The 13,247-nt window shown below is 45.0% G+C and overlaps 1 protein-coding gene across 9 annotated transcripts in view; it reads left to right on the forward strand.

Moving 5' to 3' along the window:
* INTS10 (integrator complex subunit 10) overlaps window positions 1–9,523 on the forward strand; it is a 36,415-nt gene extending 26,892 nt beyond the window's left edge. For 3 of the 9 annotated variants that reach the window (XM_087856345.1, XM_045779139.2, XM_087856348.1), the window contains 5 exons: window positions 1,640–1,719; window positions 2,788–2,950; window positions 3,864–3,957; window positions 6,888–6,965; window positions 9,113–9,523. In XM_087856345.1, coding sequence (XP_087712471.1) covers window positions 1,640–1,719; window positions 2,788–2,950; window positions 3,864–3,957; window positions 6,888–6,965; window positions 9,113–9,269 — 572 coding nt within the window. In that variant the 3' untranslated portion in view covers window positions 9,270–9,523. Of the gene's footprint in view, window positions 1–1,639; window positions 1,720–2,787; window positions 2,967–3,010; window positions 3,042–3,863; window positions 3,958–6,887; window positions 6,966–9,112 lie in introns of those variants that run through there. The other 6 variants (XM_087856341.1, XM_087856343.1, XM_087856347.1 and 3 more) reach the window with 6 other exon arrangements.
* The last annotated feature ends 3,724 nt before the right edge of the window (window positions 9,524–13,247 follow it).

Consider the following 13,247-nt stretch of genomic DNA (forward strand, 5'->3'; position numbering starts at 1 on the left):
AATAGCAACAAAAGCTACTATGACAAAGGGACAGGAGAAGTCATAGCCTGCAAGAAAGTTATCGGGCACAGACAATCAACAAAACTTTGTATCCAAAATTTTGAAAAAGCTCCTTCAAACCAGTAAGAAACAACCAGCCAACCCCTCGTAGAAAACCAGGCAAAGAATATGAACTACAGAGTCACAGAAGCAGAAATCCAAAGAGCCAGAAACTATTTGAAAGGACTCTCAACCTATTAGCCATATGGGGAACTCAGATGAAAACAGTAAGCTACCACATCACCCACATCAGAATGCAGAGGTTAAACTGACTGTGGGGATGTGAAGACACACATTGCCCGTCTACTTCTGGAAGGTGTACAGGTTCATACCATCACTGTGGAGACCAGATTGAACATCTCGTTACCTGGTCATACACCTCTTCCAGCTAAATGCCTTAGATCAGTGCTTTTCATACTTGGATCCTCACCCCCCGGGTCATGAATTTCAACCAGACATTTTCTTTTTTTAATGAGATAGAATATAATATTATTATTAAAATGAATTCATCTCCTTAAAAAAAGATAGATTATATTTCAGAATGAACCTTTTGTTTTAGATACATAAACGTGTAAATATGTGTGCACAGGATCTCCTTGATTTCTTGTTACTTTCATCCTCAGGGTAGAGAAGGATTTAGGACATAAAGAGCACACACCATAAGGGAAAGGATTAAGGTCTTCATTTGAAAATATTGCCTAAGGTTTTTCCCCCCACATGCGCACAAGAAAATATATATGAGAATGTTTATTTCAAGCATTGTTTGTAATAGTGAAAAATTGGAAATCTCAATGTCCACCATAAAAGAATGGATAAATGAATTGTGGCATATGTAAATAGCAGAATACTGTATAAACATTGAAAGTCAGTGAATTAGAGCTATAGGTATTAGTATTGAAAATAGTTTGCAGAAGGATGCATACAATATGACACCATTTATATAGTAGACTGAAAACTTGCAAAACTTTCCTCTGCTGTTGCAGAGGAATAAAAAACAGCGCCTTCAGAATAATACTTTAGGAAGAAGAAAAGAGGATGTGATCTGAAAAGGTGCACAAGAGGATTCTACTAAATTTGTGATACTTTATATTAAAATCTTTAAAGCTGGGTGCCTGCGTGGCTCAGACAGTTAAGCGTCTGCCTTCAGCTCAGGTCATGATCCCAGGGTCCTGGGATTGAGCCCCGCATCTGTCTCCCTGCTTTGCAGGCAGTCTGCTTCTCCCTCTCCCTCTGCCTGCCACTCCCCCTGCTTGTGCTCTCTGTCAAATAAATAAATAAAATCTTAGAAAAAAAAAAATCTTCAAAGCAAAACGTTAATGTTTTATATAGCTGGTGTCGAGCACAGAGATGTTTGTCATACTCTCTATACAATTTTCTCCAAAAATAAAAAGTATTTAAGCAAGGTTAGGAAAGAAGATTGATAAATGAAATCCAGAGATCATTCAAAAACCAATTTCACCATCACTAAATATAATTATTTAATTATATTTGAAATCATATGACTGTTGCTTATCTTTTTTTTCTGGAAAGCATCTTAAATATATGCCTCTCAAAGCTGTTTTCTTTGATAACAACACATGTCGTGGGCTTTTGTCCACAGGCTCAGATCTGAAGCTGCTGCCATGTACCAGCAAGGCCATCATGCCGTACTGCCTGCGTCTAATGCTGGCTTGCTTTAAGGTAAGCTGAACGTTGACGAGCATGAACGAAATTGAATTTGGAACACTGCTCCGATGATCTGGAGAGACTTGGTGCTGTGGGGAGAGCGCACGGGCTAGCAGTGAACAAGCACCAGCCCTGGACGGCACTGGGCACAGATGAGCAGGAAGTGATCCCCATCCTCGAGCAGTTTACAAATAGGCGTGGGACGGTTATGCAAATAACCTGCCCATAGTGGTGGTCAGTAAATATTTTGTGAATTAATGTATGTCAAAATATATTAGCTAGAAGAAGAGAGTACAAATGCCGTCAGGCTCATAGAGGGATGGTGAGTTTATTATCCTAAAGACCAGCGGGGTGAAAGTGTTTCAGGCATAGCTGGGAAGGTTTACAGGCTGTTGGAAGAACGCCAGGCCCTTGGCTGCCAGTGGAGCAGAGCCTTAGCGTGCATTTCACCAAGGGTTGTGAGCAAGAGAACAGGAGTACTGAGTCTCTGCTCTAAGGCTGTAATTCCCAGACTTCACTCCTCATCAGAATCCCTTGGGGCAACAGAAACAATTAAAAGTGTGATTTGAGGCCTCGCTGCTCATTGAGTTCTGGGGCTGGTTCTGCACATCACACTGCCGCTTCCTTCCTTGTTGCTCACTGGCTTTCTGCTCCCCGGTCCATGTTCTCCTCAAACCCTTCTCTCCGACTAGCCTTGCGGCCCACCCTCTACTCGCAACTGCCCCCTTCAAAGAAATCCACAAATTCTTCTCTCTGCCATACAGAACCACTCAGCTTCTCTCGCCCTTTCCCCAAGTCAGAGCATCAGGCCTGCCAGGCACGTCCAGCTCCCTCAGGAGGCTCAGTGAACACACTGCCAGTGACCTTGTTCCCAGCACAGAGGGGACCCAGGCTTCTGTGGTTGGGACCCACCCCCCTCAGAAGGCGGTTGTGTTGTTTGCATGGCAAGTGTGTGTTCTGCTTTGTTCCCTAGATCACACATTTGTATACAGCGGCGTTTTTTCAGGGAGTGGTATTGGTATATGTAAGATCACCCCATGATTTCCTCTTCCTTCCGTGTCTGCACGACCCCTTGTCTTGCAGCTCCGAGCTTTCACGGACAGCAGGGACGACATGGCGCTGGGGCATGTGATCGTCTTGCTTCAGCAGGAGTGGCCACGGGGAGAGAATCTGTTCTTGAAAGCTGTCAGTAAGATTTGTCAACAAGGAAATTTCCAATACGAGAATTTTTTCAACTATGTTACAAGTATCCTTTTTCCTGTGTAAGCATAAGAAATTCTGACTTTTTTTTTTTTTTTTTTTTTAGAATAAATGCATAGTACAAGACGGAATTCCAGGTAGAAATAATGGTTTTCACTATTTTGGGGGAGGAGAGAAAGAATGACGAATAAAAATGGGCCCGTGGCAGCTGGTCTCATGAGAGTCCTAAAAGGCTTCCCAGAGGTGACGCACGGAATCAGGGTATCAGCCAGCTCGATTCCACTTCCCACCTCCAGCGACTTCTAGGAAGGTACCCGAGATGCCTGCATTAATAGCCTTCGGGTTCCTGAGAGGCCCAGAGTGGCTGGTGAGGCCATAGAGTAGAATAGTTCATTGGCCTTCATCTCTCAGCATAGGGCCTCCTGGGGCCTCTCCTGGGGGCACTGGCTGTCCCCTGGGGTAGGCTGTTGGAGCACCGTGTCACAGCCCTTGCAGCGGCCACTGAGAACCCGCCACACATGCCGCACAGCCCGGCAGTTGCTTTCAGCTGTGGGGAGTGTTGGGTTTCATACTGTTAGGGAAAGACCACGTTCTTCAGGTTGTGAGGAGCGGGTTATCCTTGTCCCAGCGCCTAGGGCGATATTTCTTAACCGTTTCCAGGGATTCAGCACCCCCACTGCCTCTTTCATTTCTTATTAAGAAAACAAAAGATTTTGCTGTTACGACCATACAGAACATGTTTAATTAGCATCTGTAGGAGAAACATATTTATCTTTATGGGGTGGTCTGGTTGGTACAAGAATAGTTAGTTTTGGAATCAGACCGGGCCGGGTTCCAGTACTGACTCCGGCTAGCGGGGTGGCCGTGGGGAAGTCGCTCGGTCGCTGTCAGCCTGGTCCTCCTCCGAGAGAGCAGGGCACCTTGTTTCTGCACGTGGTTAACCTGAATCTGGCCTGCAGATATCGATATGCTGGAGGAATTCGCCTACTTAAGAACTCAGGAAGGTGGGAAAATTCACCTGGAGTTACTGCCCAATCAGGGAATGCTGATCAAGTAAGCATGCTGTCCTGCTCTCCCACGCGAAGGGCTCACCTTTCGTGCGCGTGTAGGAAATATTTGCAAGTGTCTGTAGCTTTGAGAAGTTTCAAAGAAAGGAAGCCAAACCTGGTCTCTGTTTTTGAGAGTAGATTTGATTCTGGGTACCTTTTGAAGTTTGGTGTTTCCTTAACTACATTTCTTGATAAAACATTGCTTAAATTGGGATATTTCTGTCACTTTTGAAACCTTTTCACTAAACAAAAGTCTCATTCATGATACCTTTTCCTTTCCAAAATGTACAGGCTAATCCTATAAATTTCTGGTTAGACATAAAATGTTTTTAATTAAGAAAGAGCCGTGCTTAATTAAAGTTGCAGTGGATTAAGAAAAGCTACAGACTTTATTTATCAACTGTACTTGGATTTCGGTATTTATTTGAAGGCTTCCCAAGCAGTCTCCATTGCTTGCATAGCGCAGGAGAAACTAGCCGGGTCTAGTGCCTCTAAGAAAAACACACCTGCTCCAGGAAATAGTGGTGGGGTGCCTGGTCTCAGGCATGCCCTCCCACACCTAGATGAAGTTAGTGACCATTTATGATTTTTAAATAGCTCATAAATCTTGCTTCTATCCTTCAGTACTCATTGTAGTTTGGATACTAGATCCTCTGTGCTGTAAATGCCACGTGCGGCTTTATCTTCATATTTCCTCCTTTGCGTCCTGCAGACAGACCCAGCATGGCCGTGACTCAGTGTCACAGTCACTGCAAGAGACTGAGCCCCGAGTGAGAAGAGAGTGTTGCTAAGGCTGAAAACCTTGTCCTTTTTCTCTCAATTGCGAAATGAATGAGTTTTCAGTTGTTGAGAGCAAAAATGCACATCTTTTCCTATCTTCGTAGAGCCTTAGAAATGTTGAGAGGGAAGCAGGAGGTGTGCACTGTGATATGTATAATCGCAAACATTACTTTATTCCTGTTGAGATGAGGGTTTATGGAATCCATTCTAAAGAATGGGAAGGTTAAGTCGGGTTTTTGTCCTTCATCTTGTAAATATTATTAATAAATATTCTACACATCTAGCATAAAAGAACAAATGCTCTTTTCTGAAAACACGAGACCTTTATGCATTAGGTTGCTTAGGCAAGATGGGCTGGACATGCTCACCTTCCCATCTCCATTCCCTTCCCTAAGACTGCAGGTAGAAACTAGGGGGAAAATATGGCATGCGGAAAATAGTCTTAACGGTGTTCGAGAACAAAGAGGACTTGTTGATATGGGAGCTTAGGTAACCCCTTTTGTGGGCTTAAAAATGAAAGATTTCTAGGTTTTGAGGCTGGATATATAAAACAAAGCTAATATTAATAGCTTTTCGGTTAATTCACATTCACGCTCACTGTACAAATTATCATAATATAGGAACGGCCTTAGAGTCAACTGCATTTACTTAAGGTTAAAGTTATAGATGATCTCTCCCTTCAGATAGTGCTTAACTGTGGGAATTTGAGTGAATGGACTGTTACAAAATCAACAATTGGATCTCGAATTTCATTATACCAAACCTTTCTTCTGTAGCTAGTTTGTATTGAGCTGAATAGTGACATGGTTACGTGCCAACAACCCCCAGGACAAAGAATGAAAGCAGGTGCTCTTGGACACCCAGATAATATCACTGTAAAGAGTTGCTTAGGGCAAGGCAGGGATGCACAACATGAATTTCTAGGCTTTGAGAGAGAATTCCGGGCTCCCCCACCTTGGTCAATATAAACTTTAATGTCTTCTAATTCCCTGTAGAAGACCATTAAGCCTCTTAGGAAGCCTGCTGTTCTGTCCGTTTGGAAGCAAGAATAGGGATTGTTACTTAGTGAGCTGACCTTCTAGAAATTTGCCCAGTCTTCACTGTGTGAGTCTCAAAGTTCATTTGAAGCCTACATTTCACGTTACTTAACGCCTAACCAGCAGGAGAAGCAAGCTGCATAAAGCCAGAGAGCTCTTACTAAGGGGGGTAGGGTTAGAATCTTGAGTAAAACTGTCTGTATTCCTTTTCCCTTTGGGTTCCAAACAAATTCTCTGAAGCCATCGCAGACCTTTTGGGTGGCGCCTCCCGCTGAGTGCCAGAGGTGTTGTGAGCAGTGTACAGCCCTCCCCTTGGGTAAGGCTGTGAGTCCGTCCTGGTCTGCTCGATGCTGGCGGGTCCAGTACCAACGCTGAGGGCACCCGGGGGCTGACCAGCAGAACAAAGACGCTTTGTCCTCACGTACTCTAAAATAGAGAACTATTTCTTTGCTGATACTTGCAGTACCTTAGTTGCGTTAGACTAGGTGAAAATGGAAAAACCGTGTCCTGTGCACAAAATCTTTGTTTCGAATTCTGCAAAGCCATGGGTCCCAGACTCTTTTTTCCCCCCATCTGTTCCTTTTCTCAGTACTTTCTGAAATTCAGGCTCAACCTTTCTCGATCAAAAACATTGCCAGCCCCTCTAGTATTCCCAGAAGGGCCTCTTCAATTTGGGGCTTCAATCCTGGCGAAGATGGTTACCAAAAGCCCCTAAGTCTATCTCTGGGATTGGTGGGGGCATGAGCAGAGTGGAGGGTGAAGGAGGCTGGATTCGAAAACGTGTCTTCTCGAGTGTGACTCCCTCTCCGCACTACCGTTCAATTGCGTCTCGTCATCCTCTTCCTCGGTGGTGGTTTTTACACCAAATCTCGAGTGGGCTGAGCTCGGGGCCCAGGAACAAGATGCTGCGGACATGCCCCAGCACCAGGTGCAGGGAGAGGACTACTAGCTGCTCCCATCCTCCCAAAAGACACTGCTGTGGCCGGGGGCCCGTGGAGGTTCAAGGGTTTCTGCATCGTCTGTTCCAGTCTTGTGCATTTTCTCTGGCGTGTTGTTTTTGCAGTTCAGGGTGAGTCGGTGTGGGTGTTTGAATGCTGCTGTTTGCTGTTTTTTAAAGGCCTTCTAGCCCTCCCATGGGGTTACTGCAGCAGGAATTCTTACCTGTGCTTCAGCCCAGCATACAGACTGCTGACAGGTACCGCGTGGAAACACACCTGCTCATAGTGTGCCGTTTCGTCCCCATGTCGTACTGCCCATGGTTCCAGCTCTCTGTGCCTCAGTGCTCTTTTTCATGCTTTATTTATTTTTTTAATTTGTTCTGCATTCCTTGGCAAACCATCTGGTTGTAATATTGTAACATTTCTTATTTTTTTTCCATAAGTTGCCAGTGTTTTTGTGTTCGATTTAAAAATCATTATGGATCTGGAAAAAAAAAAAACGAAAGTTATATAAAACTGTTAGATTAAGCATTAGGTTAGGCACTAGACTGTGATTCTCTTTTGATAAAACATAAGGCATTCAGTCGTAAATATTTAAGGGTGCCGAAGTTCATTTTAAGTAACTTTTTATTCATGGATTTTCGTATTAGTGACCAGTGTCGGTGTTCTGGTCTTACTGGGCCTTAGCACAGCCTTTACTGATTTTTCAGCCCTTCCCTTTCTAAACTGAAAATACTTGGTATGCTGCATTTCTTAGCTGCTTTCTCCTGCCCTTAAGCCACAAAAGCTAAGTCTCTTCTTCATCCAAACTCACCAGAGGGAATGAGACTGATAGAATACAAGGGAGTTGTACTGCTTTACCTGTAGAAGCAATACCACTGAACCGTGACCAGCAGGACACGACGTTTTACTATATTTTTACTAGCATGAAGGGAAGAGTTTGCTTTGAGCTTTCAAAGCCCTTTAGCTTGTCTGCAAATACCAGTAACTCGGTTGCTCAGGGGTTGGCTCCCATCAGGGGTTGCAGTCTGGGACCCAGAAGGACAGTATCTCAGGACAGCTTAAGTGGGTCTGTGCCTATTCCCAGTGGGCCTCGTGGCCTTAGCCTCACTGACACCGTGTCCGTATTACTGAGTTAACCAGCTGACTTCACTAGAAATGTCCACAGAGAACTGTTTTCTCTATGGCACTGCTGCTGTTTCCCGAGTTCTTTCAAATGCCCACGGGCATTGTAGACTGTCCTTGTAATATCTTTACTAGTCTGACAGAGCCTAGTTTCGTTTTTTCTTCTGTTGCATTGCAGCTTTCTGACTTCTGTTGTACTCGTTGTATATGACAATACACAAGTTTAAAAACAAAAAACAGGAACATTTTAGAGTGGTTTCAACAGTTTTTTTTTTGGCCGATGCATAAAAATCTAATTTTAAGTCCCTATTACTGTTCTGAGGGAAGTTAGGCAGTCGAGGTGGGGAATGGAGGTGCCTTCTCTTGGTCTAAATCTACTAAAGTACTGACCTGGTAGTTAGAACTCCTTTCCTTTTAACAACCCATTGAGTTCTGCTAGATTTTTCTTTTCCTTTCTTCATTTTGACGTCTTAAGTTTTCTGGGATTTCTTTTGTGAGCTCCTTCTCCACAGCACAGCTTTTGGGTGTAGCTAGAACTGTTCTCGTGCTCCCACTGACCCTTCCACAGACGTGCACATCTCCTGAGCACATGGACCAGATCTGGTCCCCAGTAGGCCTTTGCAGGGCGCTGGCTGTTCTGCAGTGAGTCTGCTTCTCTCTCCCCACCTCTGCTAGATCTCGTCTTGGGACCTCCAACTCCTCCAGCTTCTCAAACAGATGGGAGTCTGGATGGGCTTAGCAGAGCTGTCCTGTTCTGGCATCACTGGGAGAGAGACGCGCTTGGAACCCCAGCGGCTGGGCACAAGCCCCAGACCTTTCTGAGCCTTATCACAGAGCCCCAGCCCCCAGCTCAGTGTGGCGACTCGCTCGTTCTGGCTTCCCTCCTCCCTGCTGCTGCCTCTGCACTCGGCTGGCTTGTCCGGACGTGAATTGTGTGGCCGTGTGGACTGGGCCCGGTTGGCCCAAAGTAACAACCGTGCACAAGTCAGCACAGGGATGCATAGTGTCAGAGCTGCAAGAGTTCAGAAGCAAAGCAGGTGGCATTTTACTGGACATTCAGATGTTTAAACTAGCCTTTTATTGAGGAGGAAACATGTCACTGTAGTTTAATGTCTTTCTGAGAAGGAATGGGCAGGGGGATTGTTTGGTGAGGGCTTTCCTTCCTTTTTGAATTGTTTTACTTAGATTTGAGTCAGGTTTTACTCCTGCCCCAGAAACGCTGACCAGTGATGCCGGCGCTAACTGTGATGTCCATCTGTTTCCCTGTCGCTGCCCTCAGGCACCACACGGTCACTCGGGGCATCACCAAGGGCGTGAAGGAGGACTTCCGCCTGGCCATGGAGCGCCAGGTGTCCCGCTGTGGCGAGAACCTGATGGTCGTGCTGCACAGGTTCTGCGTCAATGAGAAGATCTTGCTCCTTCAGACTCTGGCCTGACGGAGCCCTTTCCGCCACACGGAAGGCAGCTCAGAGCGTGGGAGATTTTGTGAAGACACAAAGCATTCATAAACGTTGCTGTTAAAACTCTTAGAGGAAAGCCTTCTGAGTTCCAGCTCCTTGGTTGCTTAAAAGTAGTTCCCAAGAGTCTGAGAAGCTATTTCTATTTTTCAGAGTCATTTTTGTAATTTTTTGTAAAACAAAAGAACCTGTTTTGTAAATAAAAATCATCCTAAGTCTGGGGCTTTTAAAAATGTATTGTAATTCTGGTGAGTTTCTGAACAAGAGTGTGCTTTACTTAAGTGAATATTATTCATGCTCTCAAGGTCTTATTTTCCATAGTTAGGCATTGGTACGTATTACATATCAACAGGCTTTCAGACCTTTTCATTCAGGAAGTTTTAATACCAAACACCTTTACGCCAGAATGAACTTGAGTGAACTTCCAGCGAGGGAGCTGCGGGTGGGGGTCTGTGCACCAGCCCGGGGAAGGCACCTCCTCCCTGCCCCCGAGTTTGATACCCTGTGGCCCAGCTCCCAGCCCTGGCTCTGCCCGGCCCCTTACTGCCCTGTACCGGGACAGGTTAAGTCCCCTGTGCCTCAGGCTCGGCCTTGGAACACAGAGCTGATGGCACTTCCCTCACAGGCTGTGAAGACCAAGTGTTCCCTCACGTGCCGTCTGTGGAAGGACACCTCGTGTGTCCAGCTGGGCCAGTGTTAGCTCTCAGGTTTATTTTCTTCTTTTCCTGTTCTGAAATATATCAGGTAAACGTCAAACAAATACTTGTTTCTAGGGGCTACTTAATGAGAGGCCTAAGAAGTTAGTGACTTTGCATTAAATGTTTTAGATCTGCAGTTGACCCTTGACTAACGTGGGGGGCGCCAGCATGCCCACCTACCCACGCACAGTCGGAAATCCACCTATAATGATTCCCCAAAAATTTATTTACTAATAGCCTACTGTTGACTGGAAACCTTACTGAGAAACTGTTGATTAACAAATATTTTGTATGTTTTATGATTTATATACTATATTCTTAAAGCGAGCTAGAGAAAAGAAAATCATAAAAATACATTTATAGTACTATACTGTAAAAAATCTGTGTGTAAATGGACCCATTCTTTTCAAACCTGTGTTGTTCAAGGGTCAACTGTATTAAAATCAATAAAGTGGTTTAAGTAATAGACATCTATCTCAGAAAATACTCCACCTAGCTTGCTTTAAAGTGTTTATCAATTTAATATTGATTTAATATGAGTTGATTACAAATATATAAACCATCCTGTTGTTTTGATTGAGGAGTGTTGTTGGCCCATAACTGCTTCCAAATTAAACACATTTTGGTTTTATACCCTCCTCAGATCAGTATTTGGGGGCAGCATACATAGAACAAGACTTTCTGATACCCACATGTGTAGGCACCAAAGAGCCAGTCATCTTTTTCCCCCAGTGGTGCCGATCCCGTGTGAAGAATTGCAGGGGAAATGCCATAGAATACAATGGGGACTCAGACCAAGTTTGCAGACAAGGCAGGAGTGGGGTGGGACTGCTGACCTCTGACTCATGAGGACCCATGCACACCCCTTGCACTGAGATGTGGCCAAACTCCAAAACAGCTACTAGCAGCGTAAGGCCACGTACCCAGGATGACCCTAGACCCCCTTAAAATGCCCGCCTTAGAAAGTTGCACGCTCACAGGATGTATTTGATCCAGCCCGAACATGGTGGTGAGCAGATAGGTCCCTGAACCCCCTCTTAGAGCAATTATTTTTAGAAAGCTGGCAATTATAAATCCTTCCACTGCCCTTTGAGATGTGAAACTACCACCAGAACCCATCTCTGTAAGGACTCAAGCTGTGTCCGAAACGTAAATATCCAGGAGAAGGGCCTAGTTCAGGTGGGTACCTTGCTCCAACGTGCCCCACCACCTCCCATCACAAAGATAGGGGGCGAAGCCCAACTCACAAATCCAGCTGGCTTGTCACACAGACCAACCCCATCGCACCCCTCGCTGCCTTTCCCTTAGCACCCCCAGCCTTTAAAGTCTCCAGCCGTTATTTCCAGGAAACTGATGCAGTTCACACTGGACCCCCAGTGCAGTCAAGTCTGCCCTCCCCACTTCATTAGAATGGCTTTGTTTCTCTTTGACACGGGACAGGCATCACCTGGGATTGGTTAAACTGACAAGCGGTCTCCGGGCCAGAGCCATGTCACAGGCAGGATTTGGCTAGATGGAGGTACCAGTCTACAAGCTTACGACCCCTGGAGTTTAGTATCAGCCGGAAAACTATCCCGTATCAAAGTAAAAGTGCATGACTACAAACCATCAAGTTTTGACAAGAACAGCCATAAAAAGTGGGAAAACCAAAGACCTGAGTTTGTGTCCAGCACCAGTAGTCAGGACAGAATTCCGCCAGAACCCAAAATGGTAATGGACCCTGTGGGAAGCCATGTGCTCCGCACTGCAGGGAGCAAAGCCAGCTGTCCACACGGCTAGCCCTTTGGATGGAATTCTGCAGAGGAAAGCCAGCAAGATAACGGCATCTTTTGTCAATGGCAGTGTTCTGACATACACAATTAGATAAGGGGTTTATGAGGTCTGAGGCATTTTATGACATAAGGCAAACATCTAGCATTTCCATCAACTTTGAATTTAGAAATGCATGTAGCCTTAAAAAAAAAACCCACACATGCCGTGTTTTCAAACTAATGCCCAACAAATACTGATTACCAAGAGAAAAATGTTGGCTCACTACACGCTGGTGAAAACAGATTACACAGATAGGCAACTAAAGATAAACACTAGCGATGTGTTTTCCCACCTCGTTTCGAAGTTACAACAAAAGGAGTGTTAAAAATCTCAAAGGCTGAAATTATGCCAGAAGCTGCATTGTTAATAGGGTCATGGATCTTACCACGTACTGCTCAGTGTTTTTAAAGACCTACCCTTAATTTTTTACAATTGATAGGGATCTCTTCCTGAAAAGCAGTGTGATACGTTGAGAAACTTTCTCAAAAGTCCATTTATCACCGACATTTATTTGGAAAATAGAATTACATTAAAGGAAAAATAAAAACTATTGTGTTGGAATTTCATCTAAGGTGACACCGTTTAATACATTCGGGATTATTGCACATTTATAAAAGATGCCCTTTATTGAACAGAGTGAAAAAAAGTGTAAGGCAAGAATTTATTCACGTAATTATAAATAAGAATGAGTAATGGAAGTACAAAAAATATATATAAACAACGTCCAATTACTACATCCCTACTCTAGAACAGTATTTTGGACTTTATTACTTTAAGAACTCGACCCCGACTTCCCTGTAAGACACTTTCCTGACTGTGCCACTCACTCGGGCACACTCGTCCCCTCCCAAAGCAGGTTGTCCGTGTAGCCATGCCGTGGGCTCATCGGTCCACAGTCCCTTGTCACTGCTGGTTTCACAAGTCAGATGAGAGGCTCGTAACCAGTGAGACACAAGGGGAGGGCTGCTGAGAGGCTTCTGGGGAGGGTTTGTGGTCTAACAAAGTCACGAGATGGACAGAGGGGAAGCCCTCTCCTTGGGGTTGGTGTCACAGTCCCTGAGTGTGTGTGGCTATCATGGTGTGGTGGCCTCACAGGCGAGTGAGCTGAAGCCAGCCTACCTGGGGCCTTCTTATATGAGCCAAGTTTTCCTTTAAACCCAGCTGGATCAGGATTTCCTGGTCCTTACAGTTCAATACACCCTGATATATACTCCCCAATTCAAGAAATGCTTCTGGATAACATCCGGAGAGGTCCAACTCAGCCTGACTTACTGGGATTTGGGACGACACACTGTGACCATCCATGACTCACTGCAAGAGAAGGGTAGCAACAGGTTTCCTCACCAACTGTCCCCTTACACATTAGGAAAAGGAACATTTCCAGGGGGCACTCTGGACACAGTGCTTTCATCAGCACTTAAATATTAAAAACAAAAACCACCATTGC

Source organism: Ursus americanus, chromosome 27 (genome assembly GCF_024610735.1).
Source record: "Ursus americanus isolate L20-20 chromosome 27, mUrsAme1.1.p, whole genome shotgun sequence".
NCBI lineage: Eukaryota > Metazoa > Chordata > Mammalia > Carnivora > Ursidae > Ursus > Ursus americanus.